The following is a 23,635-nucleotide window of genomic DNA, read 5'->3' on the forward strand; positions in this document are numbered from 1 at the left end:
CCTTTTCCTGCAGGAGTGCGTTAGACTGTGTGGTTACCTTTTCCTGCAGAAATGCAACAGACTGTGTGGTTACCTTTTCCTGCAGATATGCAACAGATTGTGTGGTTTCCTTTTCCTGCAGGAGTGCAACAGACTGTGTGATTACCTTTTCCTGCAGGAGTGCGACAGATTGTGAGGTTACCTTTTCCTGCAGGAGTGCAACAGTCTATGTGGTTACCTTTTCCTGCAGAAATGCAACAGACTGTGTGGTTACCTTTTCCTGCAGGAATGCGACAGACTGTGTGGTTTCCTTTTCCTGCAGGAGTGTGACAGACTGTGTGATTACCTTTTCCTGCAGGAGTGCGACAGATTGTGAGGTTACCTTTTCCTGCAGGAGTGCAACAGTCTGTGTGGTTACCTTTTCCTGCAATCAAACCAAGGGGGGGACAGGGAGGTTAACAAGGTCCAGTGTACGGCCTCACTAACTATGTCAAAAATCAAATAGGTACCCTGTTCCTTAAGCAAGAGCCCTCACACATCCAATGGATGTCTGCTCCATTATAGGGCTAGCTCCTTGTCAGACTGGCGCTGCAATGTCTGACGGGCCCCACAAGGGGGCTCTTTGCCGGAGATCTTGAAAATAAAGTATGTTCTGTGATAGATACAGTAGGGATGAAGTAAACCTACTGTGGGGAAGAGCAGGAGAAAAGAGAGATAAAATTGGCTCAAGAACCTCAAAAAAAAATAATTTAATTAGGGCTTTGAGGATCTTGGACAAGAGTAAAACACAGGAGAGTGGGAAAGGAATAATATTCCACCACTCTAACAATCCAAAAAAGCTATAAAGGGACACTCTCCCTCTAGCTATAGTATCAGGTCAACATGTTTCGCGCCTAAAAAGTCCATCCGGCTCACATGGCGCTTGATCAGGGCCAAAAGATTGAACTCCTAAGCTACAATACTTGTCCTCGACTGAGTATGAAGGGCAAAAAGTAACTTACATCACATGCTACACTACTGAAAGCCTGATTAGATGAGACCCCTCCTAAATAGGGGACCAGGTTCCTTGGGAATATGCGAGCCACTGGCTTGACGTCACTCTAGTTTTAGTGTGGTCCAACGCCGGAGCCCTACCCGACGGCTGCACTCCCTGTTTTTTCCTCTAAGGAACAGTGTACCTATTTGATTTTTACCTTTTCCGGCAGAAATGCAACAGACTGTGTGGTGTACTCACTCACGACTGATCTGACTGTCCTTTCTTTCCACTGCACGTGAATAGGATCATCTGTTCTTTGTGATGGAATTTCTGAACGGTGGAGATCTGATGTTCCACATACAAGACAAAGGTCGATTTGATCTCTTTAGGGCAACGTAAGTTGTTGTTAATTATAATTACTCTTGTTATTATTAATAATAAAAACATTGCACTGTAATATTACCTAACACATCACATTTTAACGGTTTTATTACATTTAATAATTAAAATACTCCGGATGCAGCAATAGTGAAAAGACTAACCAGCAAGGAGTTGCATTGAAGTAACAATAGAAGGGGGTGGAAGGCTGTGAAGTCACATATAGGAGGCTCCCAAAGGTCTCATCTGTGTCCAGAGTGACTCACAGTGTTAGTGCACAGACATTTGTTGGTTCAGCCATCCTCCTCTGAGTGGCATTGGCCACGCTGCAGATAAATTGCCACATTACACACGCTCTTCAGAACAAATCCTATCACGGACTACCAGTTATATGATCAAACTCAGTGTTCAAATCAGATGAAAGACTTTGCATGTTGGAGGGGAAGTGTTAAGTCTGTAGTTGGTGGCCCACAGAAGAGTAAAATCAGTTGTGCTTCGAGAATGACCAACCAATACACAGATGTCCCAGTGGATGTGACAGGAGATACCCCAGTGCTTGGTGTGGACTTTAGGTCTTGATGGCTTATTTATTAAGAACAATTGTGACGTCTAACCCTGTACTCCTGCTGCAGAGCTCTCTCAGGGCTTGTCACTCCTAGACGAGAATGAGTCTCTGCTGCTGAGTGCTCTCTGGAATCTCTCGGGGGAACCCACTGACACCCTCAGGTACACTATGACAAATGCTTTCTTAGGACCTCTGTCTCCAGGAAGGTCTGTTTCAGTGCTGCACCGGGGGCTCTCTCATGGGACTATCAGGAGTTTGCTTTCTCAGCCTCGTGCACAACACATGCCTTCTTGATAGGTTTGGGCTATGCTGATACCTAATAACACCCGTTTACATAAATGCTGAGCTGGCCCCTTTAGTGGGCCTTCTCTGTTTTGAGGCAACACTATCTTGTTGTGGCCACACTGACCAATAAGTAGTAGGAAGCCTTGCCGAAATTGACCCTGAATCAAAACAAGGGCCACGTGCTTCTTTCAACACAAAGGCAATGAACCACGGTTAAGAATTACATCGTGCGCTTGTCCCTCGTAGGTTTCAGTATCACACACAACACATTAGTTGCACATTTGTTTGTGACAATTGCATTTTATTTCTGTTTAGACTTCAGTGTAAAGTGTGGAGACTTCAGTAATTGCAAGTGCCTTACTGCAACTTCAGAGTATTTTTTATTACACATTAAGTATTAATATACGTATAATATATAAATTGAGATCTGTTGCCTGATTGGTCGTAAGAGTATTGATGATTTAGCTGACCAGATTTCAGTTCTCTTAACTCGTGATAATACATATACATATATTTTTTGTAGGTTCTACGCAGCTGAAATAGTTTGTGGGTTACAATTTCTGCACTCCAGGGGCATCATTTACAGGTATTTTTTTGTATTTTCTCTTTTTTCAATACTATGGTTGCAATTAGTTGTATGAATCTACAAGTAAGAACTAAAAATGCACGTCCAGAATTTGTGCAGTGTATTCTGTCAAACAACCCCATGTGCATGTGTCGCTTGATGATATTGAGTACACTTTACCTGCTGCTCGGTGTATTAACAGTGGTTAATGCCCTCTGCTTCGAGCATCACCGTGGTAATTGCCTATCCTACAGTTAAGTTCCAAAAGAGAGGGCACATAATGAGTAGAAAAGCTACTAACAGCTGTTGCTCAGCAGTGGCATGTGAGAAATGATGCTTTGGCACCCGTACCCTCGCCCATATGCATAACATATGCAGTGCATAAATCATAAAGTAAAGATGGTTTTACTGTGCTCTATAACACTAGCAGCGAATGGGTGGTACTCGTCAACGTGAAGTGGTCTCTTTCCTGTACACAGGGACCTAAAACTGGACAACGTGATGCTTGACAAAGACGGCCATATCAAAATTGCTGATTTTGGGATGTGTAAGGAGAACGTGTCAGCGGACAACAAGGCCACTACCTTTTGCGGTACACCAGACTACATAGCTCCCGAGGTGAGAGTCACTGCCTGAATGAATGCTGTCTGCTGAATACTCTGTATATTATTCCTTAAAACACTTTTTTTCTTAGAGTGAAAGCATGTACTCTTTGGATTTTCTCTCTAGTTTTGAAATTGTAATACTTCAAAGCAAAGCATTTCCAAATGATCCATTGACCCCTGGTAAAAAATATTGTTTTACAGTTTTTATTTGGGAAGATTTTAGTTTATACAAAGAGCATTCGAGTTTTAGACATTATCAAACAGCTTTGACTTGCCAGTTATGCTTGACCATATTTAATCCGAAAAACTGTATAACTCCAGATGGCCGCGCCGCCACCCTACTGGCAGCCTAAACACCACAGCATTGCCTTCTGAAGGGGCTGAAGAAAACACCCCTCCACCACCCACCTCACTCCATCCCCAGGGCAGCTTCCTCTTTGCGCATCAGTTAACTTCCTAGTTTGGGTTTTAGTAACTGATCAAAGATTTTTGACGCTATTGCTGTGACTCGCAGGAGAGTGCTGCTGCTTTAACGCCCCCTGCTAATTACAGTTTAGAAGGTTTGCAAAAGCACTTTTCAGAGGTCATGAAAGAGTTTTGGTTAACTTTAAAAAGCTATTTGCGGTCGCAATCCCTGTGATTCTGTGGACTGCAGGTTTTGTAACTGTAAAAGAGCTTTGTACACGGGCTTTGAGCCTGCTCCTGTAGCTCTACTCCTACCGTGGTGGGCAGTGGGTAACACAAGATTACATCTGCACTTTTATTACTCAGAATACCTATAATGTTCTGTGTTTTAGCTAATCATCATGGTTGTGTCATCTTGTGATGTTGCATAAATGTACTGCACTACACGCATGGTATTGGGGAATCTTCTCATCGGGTGTGCAGGGCAGAATGACCTAGTGACTGATCGAAGGAATATTCGATTCACCCTAAGTATCTGTGAGAAAGTAGCCTCTTTCTAGCCTTGTTACCCCCACTTTTGGCCTGTTTGTGAGTATATGTCAGGGTGTTTTCACTGTCTCACTGGGATCCTGCTAGCCAGGGCCCAGTGCTCATAGTGAAAACCCTATGTTGTCAGTATGTTTGTTATGTGTCACTGGGACCCTGCTAGCCTGGACCCCAGTGCTCATAGGTTTGTGGCCTATATGTGTTCCCTGTGTGATGCCTAACTGTCTCACTGAGGCTCTGCTAACCAGAACCTCAGTGGTTATGCTCTCTCTGCTTTCCAAATTTGTCACTAACAGGCTAGTGACTAAATTTACCAATTCACATTGGCATACTGGTACACCCATATACTTCCCTAGTATATGGTACTGAGGTACCCAGGGTATTGGGGTTACAGGAGATCCCTATGGGCTGCAGCATTTCTTTTGCCACCCATAGGGAGCTCTGACAATTCTTACACAGGCCTGCCACTGCAGCCTGCGTGAAATAACGTCCACGTTATTTCACAGCCATTTACCACTGCACTTAAGTAACTTATAAGTCACCTATATGTCTAACCTTCACCTAGTGAAGGTTGGGTGCAAAGTTACTTAGTGTGTGGGCACCCTGGCACTAGCCAAGGTGCCCCCACATCATTCAGGGCAAATTCCCCGGACTTTGTGAGTGCGGGGACACCATTAAACGCGTGCACTGTACATAGGTCACTACCTATGTACAGCGTCACAATGGTAACTCTGAACATGGCCATGTAACATGTCTAAGATCATGGAATTGTCCCCCAATGCCATTCTGGCATTGGGGGAGACAATTCCATGATCCCCTGGGTCTCTAGCACGGAACCCAGGTACTGCCAAACTGCCTTTCCGGGGTCTCCACTGCAGCTACTGCTGCTGCCAACCCCTCAGACAGGTTTCTGCCCCCCTGGGGTCCAGGCAGCCCTGGCCCAGGAAGGCAGAACAAAGGATTTCCTCTGAGAGAGGGTGTTACGCCCTCTCCCTTTCGAAAAAGGTGTGATGGGCTGGGGAGGAGTAGCCTCCCCCAGCCTCTGGAAATGCTTTGATGGGCACAGATGGTACCCATCTCTGCATAAGCCAGTCCACACCGGTTCAGGGATCCCCCAGCCCTGCTCTGGTGCGAAACTGGACAAAGGAAAGGGGAGTGACCACTCCCCTGACCTGCACCTCCCAGGGGAGGTGCCCAGAGCTCCTCCAGTGTCTCCCAGACCTCTGCCATCTTGGAAACAGAGGTGTCTGTGGCACACTGGACTGCTCTGAGTGGCCAGTGCCAGCAGGTGATGTCAGAGGCTCCTTCTGATAGGCTCTTACCTCTCTTGGTAGCCAATCCTCCTTCCTAGATAGCCAAACCTCCTTTTCTGGCTATTTAGGGTCTCTGCTTTGGGGATCTCACCAGATAACGAATGCAAGAGCTCACCAGAGTTCCTCTGCATCTCCTTCTTCACCTTCTGCCAAAGGATCGACCGCTGACTGCTCAGGACGCCTGCAAAACCGCAACAAAGTAGCAAGACGACTACTAGCAACCTTGTATCGCTTCATCCTGCCGGCTTTCTCGACGGTTTCCAGGTGGTGCATGCTCTGGGGGTAGCCTGCCTCCTCTCTGCACCAGGAGCTCTGAAGAAATCTCCTGTGGGTCGACGGAATCTTCCCCCTGCAACCGCAGGCACCAAACGACTGCATCACTGGTCCTCTGGGTCCCCTCTCAGCACAACGAGCGTGGTCCCTGGAACTCAGCAACTCTGTCCAAGTGACTCGCACAGTCCAGTGACTCTTCAGTCGAAGTTTGGTGGAGGTAAGTCCTTGCCTCACCACGCTAGACTGCATTGCTGGGTACCGCGTGATTTGCAGCTGCTCCAGCTCCTGTGCACTCTTCTAGGATTTCCTTTGTGCACAGCCAAGCCTGGGTCCCCAACACTCTAACCTGCAGTGCACAACCTTCTGAGTTGTCCTCCGGCGTCGTGGGACTCCCTTTTGTGACTTCGGGTGGACTCCGGTTCACTTTTCTTCTAAGTGCCTGTTCAGGTACTTCTGCGGGTGCTGCCTGCTTCTGTGAGGGCTCCCTGACCTGCTGGGTGCCCCCTCTGTCTCCTCCTCCAAGTGGCGACATCCTGATCCCTCCTGGGCCACAGCAGCACCCAAAAACCTCTACCGCGACCCTTGCAGCTAGCAAAGCTTGTTTGCAGTCTTTCTGCCTGGGAACACCTCTGCAAGCTTCATCGTGATGTGGGACATCCATCCTCCAAAGGGGAAGTTCCTAGTCCTCTTCTTTCTTGCAGAACTCCAAGCTTCTTCCAACAGGTGGCAACTTCCTTGCACCCTCAGCTGGCATTTCCTGGGCTCCTGCCCACTCTCGACACTGTTGCGACTATTGGACTTGGTCCCCTTGTCTTACAGGTACTCAGGTCCAGAAATCCACTGTTATTGCATTGCTGGTGTTTGTTCTTCCTGCAGAATCCCCCTATCACGACTTCTGTGCTCTCTGGGGGTAGTAGGTGCACTTTACACCTACCTTTCAGGGTCTTGGGGTGGGCTATTTTTCTAACCCTCACTGTTTTCTTACAGTCCCAGCGACCCTCTACAAGCTCACATAGGTTTGGGGTCCATTCGTGGTTCGCATTCCACTTTTGGAGTATATGGTTTGTGTTGCCCCTATACCTATGTGCTCCTATTGCAATCTATTGTAACTTTACACTGCTTGCATTACTTTTCTTGCTGTTACCTGCATAATTTTGGTTTGTGTACATATATCTTGTGTATATATCTTATCCTCATACTGAGGGTACTCACTGAGATACTTTTGGCATATTGTCATAAAAATAAAGTACCTTTATTTTTAGTACTTCTGTGTATTGTGTTTTCTTATAATATTGTGCATATGACACCAGTGGTATACTAGGAGCTTTACATGTCTCCTAGTTCAGCCTAAGCTGCTTTGCCATAGCTACCTTCTATCAGCCTAAGCTGCTAGAAACATCTCTTCTACACTAATAAGGGATAACTGGACCTGGCACAAGGTGTAAGTACCTCTGGTACCCACTACAAGCCAGGCCAGCCTCCTACAGTATCGAGCACTACACAGACCTCTATCTTGGATGCTCAATTCTTTGTATTATGCCACCACACTTGTAAAGGGATTAATCTGGAAAGACAAGTGTGACAGTATGGTGGCCATGTCTTGTAGTCTTCCTGGTGGGATTACTCATTAAGTCATTAAGACCACTAATGAAACAGCAGAACTGCCAGAGCATTTTTAACATACCTGTGGTTATGTTACTACTGAAACACAGTTTTATGTTCTCATACTGTCCTTAACTACAAACAGAAGTACATTTAAGTGACATCCTTAAAGAATATGTAAAATAGCCATTCTGCAGATCAGTTTCACAAACTCTTTCAACTATTGGGAGTATACTGTGGATCTGGGAGTGAGTGCTTCTTTTGAATTTACCTAGTGAAAGCAATTGACTCTATGTGAAAAGATGCAGAATAATGATATGTTACACAGCATGATTGAGACACTGTTGATAGAATATGGTTAAAAATAGCGACGCCCCAGTAAGAGCTCCTGATGTGAAGCTAGATAATTCTGTTTACTTCAAGTGGGTAACACTACAAAATGTCAGGATCAGAAATGATTTACCTTGAGCTTGGTATGACTTTTTTCTCACGTTAATGCTGTATTTGTTTTATAGCGAATTGTTCAAACTCATGTATGGTTCTTTTTTAATCAATAGATTCTGCAGGGCTTGAAGTATACATTTTCTGTTGACTGGTGGTCATTTGGCGTCTTGCTCTATGAAATGCTTATTGGACAGTCCCCTTTTCACGGTGATGATGAGGATGAGCTATTTGAGTCAATACGCCTAGACACTCCTCATTACCCACGGTGGATCACCAAAGAATCTAAAGATATACTGGAGAAGGTAAGACCTTCTGTTCACATTTTTTCAAATGATAGTACTGCATTAGGAATTTCAGTTTTCAGCTTTTATATGGGGAATACAACTTCTTTTTTTATTTTGCCCAAGACTTTTTTAGTATAAATGCTTAGCTAACTAACACCTATGAAAATGAATTGATAGCACCACAAAAACACATTCCGGTTCCAAGTGTGCAGTACTCTATTTCTACTGGCTTAGAACAATGAAACCATAGTGGAGCAAATGGATTCAAGAATAACAGTGACTCCTAAATTCCTGTGCATGCCCACACACTGCCAGTCCAAGTCCATTACAGACCCCTGAGTAACCAATCGCAGATAGATGTGTTTTGGCATATGCATTATTATTTTTAAAAGTAGTCTGTAGGGAAGCCACTGGATGAAATCACAGTGAAGATTTCTACATTTGAACATATTCACTTTTTTGGAAGACTAAAATCTCCAGCGGGACGAAGCTTGAGGCTGTAACTGATGAGAGATCCACAAGGCCGGATACACGTTTGTTGAAAGACCGCTGAACGGGATTTGCTGCTGCAGAGAAGAATGTAGCGGGAGCTGCTGCAAAGTCTGGCAGACCAGCGATGCACCCTGGGCGGATAGGTTGGTCCCAGTCTCCTCTTAGTTCTCAGTACAGTTTTTAGCCAAAAATGTTCTAAGTCCCAAGTTTGGGATTTTGATTATCTGGGAACTTTTAGCACCATCACCAAGGGTCCAGGACTGGAGGGGAACCAACTGGGGTATTAGGACTCACTCAGGCTGGATCCAGGGTTGGGTTCAAGATGGTTGGAGCCATTTCTGTCCCTAAGGCTCTGATCAGGAGGCCAGCCAACTAGCTCTTGAAGTCATGGGTTCAAGTGATTAAACGGGGCTCATGCAGCAGGGGAAGCTGTGAGGATTCAAGGCAGGGTTCAAGGCAGTCTCCAGGCAGCAAAGCAGTCTTGTGGAGTGCACAGCAAGCTGTACTCTGAGAGTCCTTCTCCAGGTCCAGAAAGTGAAATGAAAATTTGGCATGAGGGTCCTATTTTTATACCTGGTGCCTTCTTTGAAGTAGGAGAAGTTTCTAGAGAATTCCCTTTGAAGTTTCCTGCTGCCAAGCTGGCTTCATAAACAGTACAATGGTGACAAGTGCTTTGTGAGAAGGCAGGGCATAGCCTGGTTAGTTGCAAGTGGGGTTGTGCCTAGCTTTGTTCCCCTCCACCCCCCCTCCATCCTGCCGGTTGATGGCCCATCCAGGCTCCACATAATCCCTCTACTGCATGGCTTTCTGGGAGGAAACAAAGTCCAACTTCCAACTACACCCAGTCATCTGACCCAGTAACAGACTGCAGGCACCAGCTAGTTAGGACAGGAAACTTTCAACTTTCTAGAAGTGCCATTTTCAAAATTGTAACTTAAACTCCAACTTACCATTAAAGAGTTTTTTTAATTACAATTTGTCAGGCACCAAACTTGAACTGCCTATCTGTTTTCAGTCAAATGTTTGCACTTATTAAATGTAATAAGGCAAGCCATTATTATCATGTGGGAGATCTAGGCCTCAAAATACTGAAAAATTAATTTAGGAGGTTTTCACTACCAGGAGATGTAAAACTTAAAAAGTCATGTCCAACCTTTTAATTACAATGCATCCTGTCCCCAGGCTGTCTACTGCCTATGCTAGGGATGACTTGTATGAATTAAAAGGAGAGTTCAAGGCTTGGCAAGTCCAACTGGCAGTTTTAAATTTCATTCAGGTTGCAGTGGCAGACCTGGGACATGTTTGATGGGGCTACATAAGTGGGTGGCACAATACGTGCTGCAGGCCCACTAGTAGCATTTTTAATGTACAGGACCTGGGTATATGCTATACCGCTCTAAAAGAGACTTGTAAGTAAATTAAATATGCCAAAGAAGTGTAAGCCAAGTTTACCATGTTTATAGAAGAGAGCTCAAGCACTTTAGCACTGGTTAGTCCTAGATCCAACAAAAACGAATTTTAGCACAAATTGGAGGATAAAGGCAAAACGTTTGAGGGTGACCCTGCAGAGAGGGCCAAGTTCAGCAGTACAAATGTAACTTTTCAATATGGGTAATATGTAAATCATTGTGGTAATCAATACTAATGGATAGTCCTTGTATATGTGAATATGGATAACATGGGTAGGAACTGCTCCCTTTTGGTACAGCAGGTGACTATTATGTCTGAAATTCTTCTCCTGGATCTCTCTCCTTGTGCTACCCAATAAAACCTAGAAAGCACATTATCCAGTTGTGGCTTTTCACATGAACATTTTCAAACAGAATCTGTATCAAAGCAAAGGTGTACACAATTGGCTGTTCTGCCTCTGTTGGATAACCTCTACCTCGAGGCTGATCCAAAACCGCACCATTGCCTTGGTGCTTATCTGTAGTGTAGACTGTGGTCTTGTAGGTTTTCAGAGCACTTAACTGATTGTGGTGAAGTGTAATGAAAAGAGAATCTGTTGGAAGGAATTTCAGGAAGAGAGGGGGTGTTGGAATGGAATGTACAATAAATATGTATCAGGTCAATTAAGGTTTCAAAATCAACTGAAAAAAGTGGAAAAGCTGATGCTGTTTACGGATACAGTGACTGAAAACAGGTTAGAACTAAAGGAGCATTTCTCCAGTCCACTATTCACACCTTTGAAATAAGCTGGAAGGGGTGAAATTGAAAGCATCCCTTTTAAACAATATAATCTAATAACATAAGGGTACAGTGAGGGTAATATAGCATGGGTGATGTGAGAAGAAATGCAAATACTCAAAACAAGGTTGTGTCCTTGCACATCGTTTTTCATCTCTTTCTTGTAGACCTCAAAAGCACCTAAATAAATGGCAGAAACCTTTCAAATTAAGCTTTTAAAATTAATATTTGACAATATGTTGAAGCCACTGTCATGTTTGCTAAGATCCCAAATGATTATGTTTTGAAAATGTATACTAATCTGATTAACTTAGATATAGACTGTTCAAACATTGAAGTAATCTTTTTTGGTCTCCTTGGGGAAAAAAAAACAAAGATCTGTTTGAACTCAGGAATCATGAAAACAGTCCACATCTATTAAAAACGTATCTGCATTAGGCTGTCCAAAAATCATCAACTAGTGTTAAGTTACTCAGGTGAGGCCTTCTTGTGGTGCCTCTCTCTAAGACCTTGCTTAGACTGTGAAACCGCAGATCCCACCAATTCGTATGGTTTTTCCTATGAGGTGACCAATAGCTGACAAATGCTCACACCACTTGGAGAAATTGCGCAGGGATCACAATAGAAGGATGTAACACAGACCCTGAAGACACGGGCCTCAGCCACCTCATGGGCTGACTCAGTCTACAGCCTATGAATATCTGTGAGATATGGAAGTTTTTAGAAAAAGGTGCGTTTAAGGAAGTACATAAGAAATAAAAAATAAACTTTTGATAAATAGTTCCATCTTATTTTTTTGCAAAATGGTTTGTGTGAGACTGTGTAAAGTTTATCTGTAAACATGGAAGGCTGCCTGTCAGATTTTTCTCAAAAAATTGAATTACATACTTGCTTGTTGTGAGTTCAAAGCCATCAAATGCACATCAGTTTAGAGTGCATAAAATACTTCTTTTAAATTTCTAGAACCAGTTTGAAGTAGTGTATTCAACTGATGACAGAATTGTACTAATTTCTGCTAAAGTCTAGATGTTTGTGATGCAATTATCAGATTCCTTCAGGCATGTGAAAAGATGAAGTTAGAAATCTTTTACGTTTTTAAGATTGTAAGGTTCACTGCTTAAAGTTTGAATAACAGTCATTAAATAATTATTTGTTTTTACTGTAAAACTATTTTCAAAAGGCACAATGAAACATAATTTAAACTTTAAACTTTGTAAACTTGTAATAATGTTGATTGGCTAAAGGAGGTGGCAAATATAAAATGGGACCACTGAGGGAATATTCATTTAATACAAATGGAGAGGATGGTTCCCTCTTTGCACTGCTTCGAACTGGGAGTTGGAACTTTCGGGGCTGACTCACAGACATGTAAGAGTAATGCGGTAGTATTACTTCTGTAAATATAAATTGTTTTGTGAGCTAGCAAAGGGAGTCAAGCAGCATGCTTATTTGTGAATATGGTAAGACGCCCACGCTGCAAGGCTGTATAAGGTACACATTAGTATCCCATACTATACACTATGCTTAAATAACATCTAGCACTGTTACAACCAGTGATTACTGATGAAGTAGTCTCTGTGAACATTTCACCTATTTCAGGAAAAGGTGTATACCTTCATAACTAGACGTGCCTGAAGCAAAGTAAATTAATAATTGTTTTTGGTTAAAAAGTTGTAAGAAGAGAAAAATGTACATTGCATTAGTTTACTGTTTTTAAATGGAAGTGGTAGTAGAGGGGGTAATTCACATGTACACTTAAACTGTGGGTTTGCCTCCCTTTAGGTACACAACCCTATGAATCATTCTTGGGTCACAAAGAAATCATGCATTTTTGCAGAGTAACTAATTTATGACCTTCAAAGATTTTTGTATTGCGATTGTTGTAATAATCCATCATTAATTTGTAGAAACCTACCCCATTAATATCACCAATGAATCCTGTTGAAAGGGCTACTAAGGCAGGGTTCGAGGCCGATAGGACACAGTGGACCTGGAGTGAACCTGTAGAGGGAAGAGGCAACTACTAAGATCGGATTCTGCAAATATTAGATGAAGGAAGATCTAGAGGAAGTGCCAGCAGCTCAGTCAAGAGTAATTCATTTACAAAAGGGCAGAAAATTATGACGATCGGGTAAAGTTAGAGGCAGGTGAGAAAAGCACAACCCCGTATGGGAGGACCACTGCCATGATTGCTTCCACCACGACGAAAATGCAGACGGTAGACTAATCACTAGAATGAATGAGGTCCCCTCTGATCTTTGCAAAGTGGTTGACATTCTTTTCCAGTCTAGGCCAGAGTCCAGTTTAAAGTTTTTTTATTTTTTATTTTTTTTCTTTCCACGTCACCATTTGTAGAACAAAATCTGTCTTATAATGCACCCGTGATCTGGAATCTCTTGTCCCAATGTAAATATTGCGGCTCATACTTCTGTGCTGCTATTATAGGAAGGTCTCAAAATCTTCTCTTAGTCCATGATGTTTTTGGAGAAAGGTATGTACATCTCCTATCCAGTGACCTCAAGATGATCACTTTACTTTGGGCTTTGTAACAAATTATCTAAAAACATAAACACAGCAATTGCAAGCAATTTGTTTGTTGTTAAGTTTATACCTATTGTTATTCTAATAATATATTTCATTCAGTTACAACTGTTTGCTGGTGTGTGCTAAACTGTCTTTTGAATGCGTAAGACTATGTAGGTGTCTCACGATGAGCTTCACACTGCTTTCCACTATTTCTCTACGGAGCCATGCAGCATTCTGCCCTCCACTTTATAAATACTATCATTGTAATTTTTCTGAAATTTTTTCTTTTTAGCTCTTTGAAAGGGATCCTTTGAAGAGATTAGGAATTACTGGGAATATCAAATTGCATCCATTCTTCAAAACGATCAACTGGACCGCATTGGAGAAAAGGGAAGTGGACCCCCCATTTAAGCCAAAAGTGGTAAGTAGATGTTGACCACCAAGATGGCAAGTAGATGATCTGGTGGAAAATGTTATAAAGTACAGAATGTAGCAGAACACTGCATGGTTCTCATGCTCCAAAATGCTCAATATACATACTTGCATATGGCACATACATTATTTGCAGCACATAAACTGGCAGCTGCAGAGAAATCATGCTGCTAGAGCCTGTCGCTGTGCACGACCCCCAAATATTGGGACGATTTCATGGATTTGTCTTCCAACACGTAGGGTTGTTTCTGTACCACAGTGCTTGGAAATATTTATCACTTAACATCTAACGTAGGGGTATCATTATATTGTAGAGAAATATCAGGGAACAAAATATAGAAAGGTAAGTGCATATAGAGGAGGTATAAATGTACTATTCTTAACTCCACATCAATGCACCTTGTAGATCTATTTCATTGAGGTACATATGTAGAGTTAGATATAGAAAATCAATACATACTTACCTTTGCCATTTTGTCCCCAGGTATTCTATGATATTAAGGTCCACGAAATTGCTTACTCAATATTTAGGAGGCTATATTACAGAAAGTTGGCACTGGAGCAAAATCAGGCCAGTGCTGTTTGAACAAGTACTTGCCATAAATGAAATACCAAGCAGAGCAGAGAATGTACTAATTAGAGAACAGGGTTTTGATCCAGGGCGAAACACTATGGAATGTGGAAAAATTGGTAAACTAATATAAACAAACCTTTTTGTTTATTATTCAGTTCATGTGTGTCTTGGAGAGTTTAACAGAGAAACCCAAGTTTATGAACGGAGTAAACAATGTTGCAGTTTATGTATTTAAAAAGTAAACAGATTGTGCCTCAGAAATAGATACATTTTTCACATTTGAAAAACGGAGAAAATACAGTGTTCGATGGCATCTGTCGCTGTAGATACACATGGTATGCATGAGCTCGCCATCTGGTGTTGGGTCGGAGTGTTACAAGTTGTTTTTCTTCGAAGAAGTGTTTTCGAGTCACGGGACCGAGTGACTCCACCTTCTGTGCTCATTGCGCATGGGCGTCGACTCCATCTTCGATTGTTTTCTTTCCGCCATCGGGTTCGGACGTGTTCCTGTCGCTCCGAGTTTCGGAACGGAAAGTTAGCTGAAGACGGAAGATTTTCGACGGTATCGTTGCGATCCGGTTAGAGATAGACACATACGACGACGCGTTCAACATCGAAGCGCCTCGGTGCCCTTCGGGGTAGATTTCGGCACCCCGTCGGGGCCTAGTCGGCCCGACCGCGTGGAGGACAACGCCGATGGATCGGACCCCGTTTCGATTCTGCCCCGAATGCCACAACAAATATCCTTATACGGACCTACACTCGGTCTGTAATCTGTGCCTGTCACCCGAGCACAGCGAAGAATCCTGTGAGGCCTGTCGGGCGTTCCGGTCCCGAAAAACTCTGCGCGACCGTCGAGCGAGAAGACTCCAGATGGCGTCCACGCCAAAAGAGCGTCCACAGTTCGAGACAGAAGAGGAACAGGAGGAATCCTTTTCCATCCAGGATTCAGACTCCGACGAGCTACACTCTACAAGAACTGTGAGTAAGACGTCGAGATCAAACCTTAAAAAAGGAAAGAAGGCCCAGGGGACGCCACTGCCAACCGGCCATGGCTCCACCCAAATTCTCGGTGACCAACAATCGGCACCGAAAAAGGCCCATTCAGTGTCGAGATCGTCCGACTTCGGTCGAGACACCGGCACGCAGCCTCCTCGGGACCGAGAGAGTGCTAAACAGAAGCATCGACACCGAGAGTTCGGTGTCGACACCGATCGACGCCGAGACAGTGGCGCCGAAGACCATAGAGGCCAAGAATTTTCGGCACAGAAAAAGAGGAAGGTTACCTCGGAGCCGAAAAAACAATCGACAGGGCTTTCGGAGCCGAAAAAAGCGACATCAGACCCTGTTTCTGGCTCCTATACCGAAGAGCATTCTATGTCTTCTCAAATGAAGAAACATAGATTTGAACAAGAACTGCAATCCACTGACGTGGATCACACGCAAAAGCGTATCTTTATTCAGCAGGGGACTGGGAAGATCAGTACCCTCCCACCTGTCAAACGAAAGAGAACGCTTCAGTTTACTCCTCAGCAACAAACAACACAAAAGGTAACACCTCCTCCCTCGCCTCCACCTGTAACTCCGGCTTCGCCAACTTACACCCCGTCACATTCGCCAGCTCACACCGCCATGAGCCACGACGACCAAGATCAGGATGCGTGGGACTTGTACGACGCACCAGTGTCTGATAACAGCCCAGACACATACCCAACTAGGCCATCACCACCGGAAGACAGCACAGCCTACTCGCAAGTGGTGGCTAGAGCAGCTCTATTCCATAATGTGGAACTACACTCGGAACAAGTAGAGGATGATTTTTTATTTAACACCCTCTCCTCAACCCACAGCTCCTACCAAAGCCTGCCGATGCTCCCAGGCATGCTACGCCATGCAAAGGACATTTTCAAGGAGCCAGTTAAAAGTAGGGCAGTGACGCCTAGGGTGGACAAAAAGTATAAGGCGCCTCCTACGGACCCTGTCTTCATCACCTCTCAGCTGCCACCAGACTCTGTGGTGGTAGGGGCTGCCAGAAAACGGGCAAACTCACACACTTCTGGGGATGCACCTCCCCCAGATAAAGAAAGTAGGAAGTTCGATGCAGCCGGGAAGAGGGTTGCTGTCCAAGCAGCAAACCAGTGGCGCATCGCAAATTCACAAGCGCTGCTAGCGCGATACGACAGAGCCCACTGGGATGAGATGCAGCATCTCATTGAACATCTCCCAAAAGATCTGCAAAAAAGAGCAAAACAGGTTGTTGAGGAGGGTCAAAACATTTCCAACAATCAAATACGCTCCTCCATGGATGCAGCAGACACGGCCGCAAGAACCATTAATACGTCGGTTACCATCCGTAGGCACGCATGGCTCAGAACGTCTGGATTCAAGCCAGAAATTCAACAGGCAGTGCTTAACATGCCAGTAAACGAGAAACTTCTGTTCGGTCCGGAGGTCGACACAGCTATAGAAAAGCTCAAGAAGGACACTGACACTGCCAAGGCCATGGGCGCACTCTACTCCCCGCAGAGCAGAGGATCTTATAACACCTTCCGCAAAACACCTTTTAGAGGAGGGTTTCGGGGTCAGGCCACACAAGCTAGCACCTCACAGTCCGCACCGCCCACCTACCAGGGACAGTACAGGGGAGGTTTTCGGGGCCAGTATAGAGGGGGGCAATTCCCTAGGAATAGGGGAAGATTTCAAAGCCCCAAAACCACTACCAACAAGCAGTGACTCACATGTCACACACCCCTCCCACACAACACCAGTGGGGGGGAGGATACGTCAATATTACGAAGCATGGGACAAAATAACTACAGACACATGGGTCCTAGCAATTATCCAGCATGGTTATTGCATAGAATTCCTGCAATTCCCTCCAGACATACCACCAAAATCACAAAATTTAACAAAATACCATTCACAGCTTCTAGAGATAGAAGTTCAAGCACTACTGCAAAAAAATGCAATAGAATTAGTACCAAGCACACAAATAAACACAGGAGTTTATTCACTGTACTTCTTGATACCAAAAAAGGACGAAACACTGAGACCAATTCTAGACCTCAGAGTAGTAAACACATTCATCAAATCAGACCACTTTCACATGGTCACACTACAAGAAGTGTTACCATTGCTCAAAAAACACGACTACATGACAACCCTAGACCTCAAGGACGCATATTTCCATATACCAATACATCAATCACACAGGAAATATCTAAGGTTTGTATTCAAAGGAATACATTACCAATTCAAAGTATTGCCTTTTGGTTTAACAACCGCTCCAAGAGTATTCACAAAATGCCTAGCAGTAGTCGCTGCACACATCAGAAGGCAGCAAATACATGTGTTCCCGTATCTAGACGACTGGCTAATCAAAACCAGTTCGCTCACACAATGCTCAAACCACACAAATCAAGTCATACAAACCCTCTACAAACTAGGGTTCACCGTCAACTTTGCAAAATCAAACATTCTGCCAAGCAAAGTACAGCAATATCTAGGAGCCATAATAGACACGACAAAAGGAGTAGCAACGCCAACTCCACAAAGGATCCACAATTTCAACAGGGTCATTCAACACATGTCTCCAAACCAAACAATACAAGCAAGAACAATACTACAGCTCCTAGGCATGATGTCCTCATGCATAGCCATTGTCCCAAACGCAAGACTGCACATGAGGCCCTTACAACAGTGCCTAGCCTCACAGTGGTCTCAAGCACAGGGTCACCTTCTAGATCTGGTGTTGCTAGACCGCCAAACTTACCTCTCGCTTCTATGGTGGAACAGTATAAATTTAAACATAGGGCGGCCTTTCCAAGACCCAGTGCCAGAGTACGTAATAACAACAGATGCTTCCATGACAGGGTGGGGAGCACATCTCAATCAACACAACATAAGAGGACAATGGAACATACATCAAACAAAACTGCATATAAATCATCTAGAATTATTAGCAGTTTTTCAAGCACTAAAAGCTTTCCAACCAATCATAACCCACAAATACATCCTTGTCAAAACAGACAACATGACAACGATGTATTATCTAAACAAACAAGGAGGAACACATTTAACGCAGTTAAGCTTGTTAGCTCAAAAAATATGGAAGTGGGCAATCCACCATCAGATTGGTCTAATAGCACAGTTTATTCCGGGGATCCAGAATCAGCTGGCAGACAATCTCTCTCGAGATCACCAGCAAGTCCACGAATGGGAAATCCACCCACAGATTCTGTACACCTACTTCACACTCTGGGGAACACCACAAATAGACTTATTTGCAACAAAAGAGAACGCAAAATGCCAAAACTTCGCGTCCAGATACCCACACAAGCAATCCCAAGGCAATGCCCTATGGATGAACTGGTCAGGAATATTTGCTTACGCTTTTCCTCCTCTCCCTCTCCTTCCTTACCTAGTAAACAAATTGAGTCAAAACAAACTCAAACTCATTTTAATAGCACCAACTTGGGCAAGACAACCCTGGTACACAACACTGCTAGATCTGTCTGTAGTACCACACATCAAACTGCCCAACAAACCAGATCTGTTAACGCAACACAACCAACAGATCAGACACCCGGACCCAGCATCGCTGAATCTAGCAATCTGGCTCCTGAAATCCTAGAATTCGGACACTTACAACTTAGCCAAGAGTGTATGGAAGTCATAAAGCAGGCCAGAAGGCCATCCACTAGACACTGCTACGCAAGTAAGTGGAAAAGATTTGTTTGGTACTGCCATCATAATCAGATACAACCGCTAGATGCAACTCCAAAACATATAGTAAATTACTTGCTCCATTTACAAAAAGCAAAGCTAGCCTTCTCTTCTATTAAAATACACCTTGCAGCAATATCTGCATACCTGCAAACTACCTATTCAACTTCCTTGTATAGGATACCAGTTATCAAAGCATTTATAGAAGGGCTTAAAAGAATTATACCACCAAGAACACCACCTGTTCCTTCATGGAACCTAAACGTGGTTCTAACAAGACTCATGGGCCCACCTTTCGAACCCATGCACTCTTGCGGAATACAATTCCTAACCTGGAAAGTTGCCTTTCTCATCGCCATTACATCTCTAAGAAGAGTAAGTGAAATTCAAGCGTTCACAACACAAGAGCCTTTTATACAAATACATAAAAATAAGGTCGTCCTACGACCTAATCCAAAATTTTTACCAAAAGTTATTTCACCATTCCATCTAAATCAAACGGTAGAACTACCAGTATTTTTCCCACAGCCAGATTCTGTGGCTGAAAGAGCACTACATACATTAGATGTCAAAAGAGCTTTAATGTACTACATTGACAGAACAAAGAACATCAGAAAAACTAAACAGCTATTTATTGCATTCCAAAAACCTCATGCAGGTAACCCAATATCAAAACAAGGTATAGCCAGATGGATAGTTAAATGCATCCAAATCTGCTACCTTAAAGCAAAAAGACAACTGCCCATTACTCCCAGGGCACATTCAACAAGGAAAAAGGGTGCTTCAATGGCCTTTTTAGGAAACATCCCAATGCAGGAAATATGTAAGGCAGCCACTTGGTCTACGCCTCACACATTCACCAAACACTACTGTATAGATGTGCTATCCGCACAACAAGCTACAGTAGGTCAAGCTGTATTAAGAACTCTATTTCAGACAACTTCTACTCCTACAGGCTAAACCACCGCTTATGGGGAACTAACTGCTTACTAGTCTATGCATACCATGTGTATCTACAGCGACAGATGCCATCGAACTGAAAATGTCACTTACCCAGTGTACATCTGTTCGTGGCATCAGTCGCTGAGATTCACATGGACCCACCCACCTCCCCGGAAGCCTGTAGCAGTTCAGAAGTTACCTTCAATTTTGTACATTTGTATATATTACTTAATCCTTTAATAGGTACATACTTACATTTTTCATTGCGCGGGCACTATTACTATAGTACAACTCCTACCTCACCCTCTGCGGGGAAAACAATCGAAGATGGAGTCGACGCCCATGCGCAATGAGCACAGAAGGTGGAGTCACTCGGTCCCGTGACTCGAAAACACTTCTTCGAAGAAAAACAACTTGTAACACTCCGACCCAACACCAGATGGCGAGCTCATGCATACCATGTGAATCTCAGCGACTGATGCCACGAACAGATGTACACTGGGTAAGTGACATTTTCATTCTCCACTCTTGGTAGGATTACTTAAAGACAGCAACAATGTGACATCACTTCCTGCCATGGTTACCTTTGTGCAAATAGTATGAGCTCGACACACGTCCCAAAAATGATTCAAAATAATCAGGCACCAGTTCAAACTCACTGCATATTTCGGATAATTAGAACTTGTTGTGAATTGGGCAGGATGGTAAACAGTGAAAGAGAGCTGCAGGTAAAAACAAACATCCAAGTCTCCTGTCTAGTTGAGAACTGCAGTCAGGTTGGCGACCTTTACATGGATAATAGCAGTTCAATTCTTTGGAAACGTGGAAAAATACTTTTGTCCAGATTTTCCTACAGACTTCCTTTTAAGTTATTTGGCAGCAGAGTTCCACCAGAAAACATTGTAACATTGCGCACTCTCATAATGCTAGTAAAAGTGATATCACAAATGCAGTTCTTTCACACGAATTAGATCATCGGATAAGGGAAGGTCAGAGCTGTAGACAAACAAAATCTGCTTGCTGATCCTCTACCATAAGAGAGCACTTTTAAATGTGGGCATCCTAGAAAAATTAGAGATGGGGAATGTTATACACTGTCTTATTTATTTTTTTAGGAGTTTTATATAATGCAGGATTTCTGCTCAGACACTTTGAGGCACTGGATAAGATGAAGCCCTAATAGACCTGTTGAGTTTATGGCCAGGCCATAGTTGGAGGAAACTTGCGGTGTCTCCACGGTTGCCTCCTTTGCTGTGTGGTTAATGTCCCTTTAGTCAATAGAAGTTCCCATCCTCACAATTCCCTGTTAGGATTCGGGGGTCGTCATTTTTTTTTAAGGATAAAACACTTTGGCCCATATTTATACTTTCTTAGCGCTGCATTTGCGTAATTTATTGACGCAAAAGCAGCGCAAACTTAGAAAACACAATTGTATTGCCGAATTTGCGTCACAAAACAACGTAAATGCGGTGTTAAAAAAGTATAAATATGGGCCTTTGTGTTCTTATTGACTGTTGTGATATTTACCTTGTTTTGCGTTTCTCTGTCTACAGGACAAGTTTATCTTACATCTTGTATATTGGGCTAGATCAGTGGTTCCTAACCTTTTGACTTCTTTGGACCCCACTTTATCATTACTGGGGACCCCCACTGAATCGTTATTGGAATCTAGGGAGCCCCCCCCCCCCACACACACCTCCTATCACCCCTCCCCACTGAGTCATTACTAAAAGCTGGGGTCCCCGGACCACAGGTTGGGCACCATTTGGCTAATGATAGATATATAGTTCAGTCCATTATTAAGTTTTTTGTTTGGTGTGTCACATTGCCGAAATACTGTTAATTTTAATGTTTGGTTAGTTTAAGTAGTATAGTACTTTGAAAGCTCAGTACTAAAATATATAGTTCTGTCTTCCTTTCAATGTAGAAATCTCCTGGAGACTACAACAATTTTGATCGTGAGTTCTTGAGCGAAAAGCCACGTCTGTCCTACAGTGATAAAAACCTAATCGACTCTATGGACCAGGCTGCTTTTCAAGGATTCTCTTTTATCAACCCCAAAATGGAACGACTACTAGAAAAATGATCTTGATGCACCCTACAAGATGAACTTATCTTCTATGGAGATGCATTGTAACTGGATGCAACTGAGAGTTTAGAGATCAGTGCACCAATGATTGCATTTGTCGTACTTTGTCTCCAACCCATCAGTATGGATTACATTCAACAACATCCACAAATCCTTTTCCTCCCCTGGTTCTATACAGTATTTGTGATGGTCATTTCTTTTAACAAATGATGTTTTGTGTACTAGCATGGTTGGGTTTTAATGGTTTGTGTGGCAATCAGGTGTATGTATGTTATTCGTCGTGCCAGTAGTGGAAACCTGTAAATCTGTTTGGTTACTTGAATGTAAGATGCTATATAAAATATATATGCTGTACGTAACGCTTTAGGTCGAAACAAATATTTGAAAATTCAGTTTGTGCTGCGGGATTTTTTTTTTAACTCTGTCAACTTTTAGGGTACTTTTTATGTGTTTGCAATAAAATAATATATGCCCTTTCATCAAATTGATTGTGTGTTGATCTTTGCTTCAGTGTTTGCTAAGTCAAAGGTGATTTTTTTTTTTAACTTTACAATGCACGCAGGAATAGAAGAGGAGTGAGTGGTTATTTAAAAAGTAAATTATTTAGGACCTAAATACGGATATGAGAAGTAGAGAAATCCTACTAAATTCCATCCTTACACATGGCAGAATAATGATTTTGCTCCTTATTCTGGTTATGAGTACACAATATAGATTAAACATTAATCAAATTGTAAAATAGATCCAACAATGTTTCTGGGCATTTTAAGTGTAATTTTGTTGATTTTAAATTGTGTATTCCTCTACTTTGCATTATGTTGCAATGGAAGTCACTGATAATTGACAATCAGCGAAGAAACAGTCTAAAAGACATGCTGATGGAGACAATTATTACAAAGGTGCATGGTCATTCGAGTCCATCTCCAGTAGTATTTTATTGCTAGAATATTTGTTTTGAAAACTGGGTATGTGAGACTGTTAAAAACAATGTGTGCAATCGTGGCCTATTTTTAAATGGCTGTATGTCAGTATAGAAGTACATAACCCCTCAAAACAACTTTAGGCCTCTATTTCCTTGTGACCAGAATACATTTTTCCTCCCTACATAAGAGTTTTCCTCCCACCTGACAGGGTCAAAAAAGGTTTCTCTCACCTACTGTGACTGAAGCCTGGCAGTATAAGACTGTCCTGAGAATGAATAGGAGAAGCCGTCCCTGGTATCTTCAAGTCAAAAGAGGTAGCCTTGAGGATGCCCTGTGTTGTGCCTACTGTTCCTGTAACCTCCATGTAGCTAAATGTTGGCAGATTGTCAGCAGTTAACACCCACTTAGTCTTTCTTGGCTCAGAGGCAGGGTACTGTTCTTTGAGCCCGAGTCTTTAGCTCTCTCAGTCAAGGATGGTTATTCCAATTTACTGTCGAAACTGGTTTTAGACTAGTTTTGGATTAA

General features: G+C 43.1%; 1 protein-coding gene across 4 annotated transcripts in view; it reads left to right on the plus strand.

The window, feature by feature from the left end:
• The window catches only part of PRKCD (protein kinase C delta), a 315,192-nt gene extending 292,521 nt beyond the window's left edge, over positions 1-22,671 (plus strand). For all 4 annotated transcript variants that reach the window (XM_069206388.1, XM_069206389.1, XM_069206390.1 and 1 more), the window contains 6 exons: positions 1,259-1,350; positions 2,707-2,769; positions 3,228-3,366; positions 8,050-8,238; positions 13,718-13,846; positions 22,026-22,671. In XM_069206388.1, the coding sequence (XP_069062489.1) occupies positions 1,259-1,350; positions 2,707-2,769; positions 3,228-3,366; positions 8,050-8,238; positions 13,718-13,846; positions 22,026-22,184 (771 nt within the window). In that variant the 3' untranslated portion in view covers positions 22,185-22,671. The remainder of the gene's footprint in view (positions 1-1,258; positions 1,351-2,706; positions 2,770-3,227; positions 3,367-8,049; positions 8,239-13,717; positions 13,847-22,025) is intronic.
• The last annotated feature ends 964 nt before the right edge of the window (positions 22,672-23,635 follow it).

The sequence above is a fragment of the Pleurodeles waltl genome, chromosome 9 (assembly GCF_031143425.1).
Source record: "Pleurodeles waltl isolate 20211129_DDA chromosome 9, aPleWal1.hap1.20221129, whole genome shotgun sequence".
NCBI classification, from domain to species: Eukaryota; Metazoa; Chordata; class Amphibia; order Caudata; family Salamandridae; genus Pleurodeles; species Pleurodeles waltl.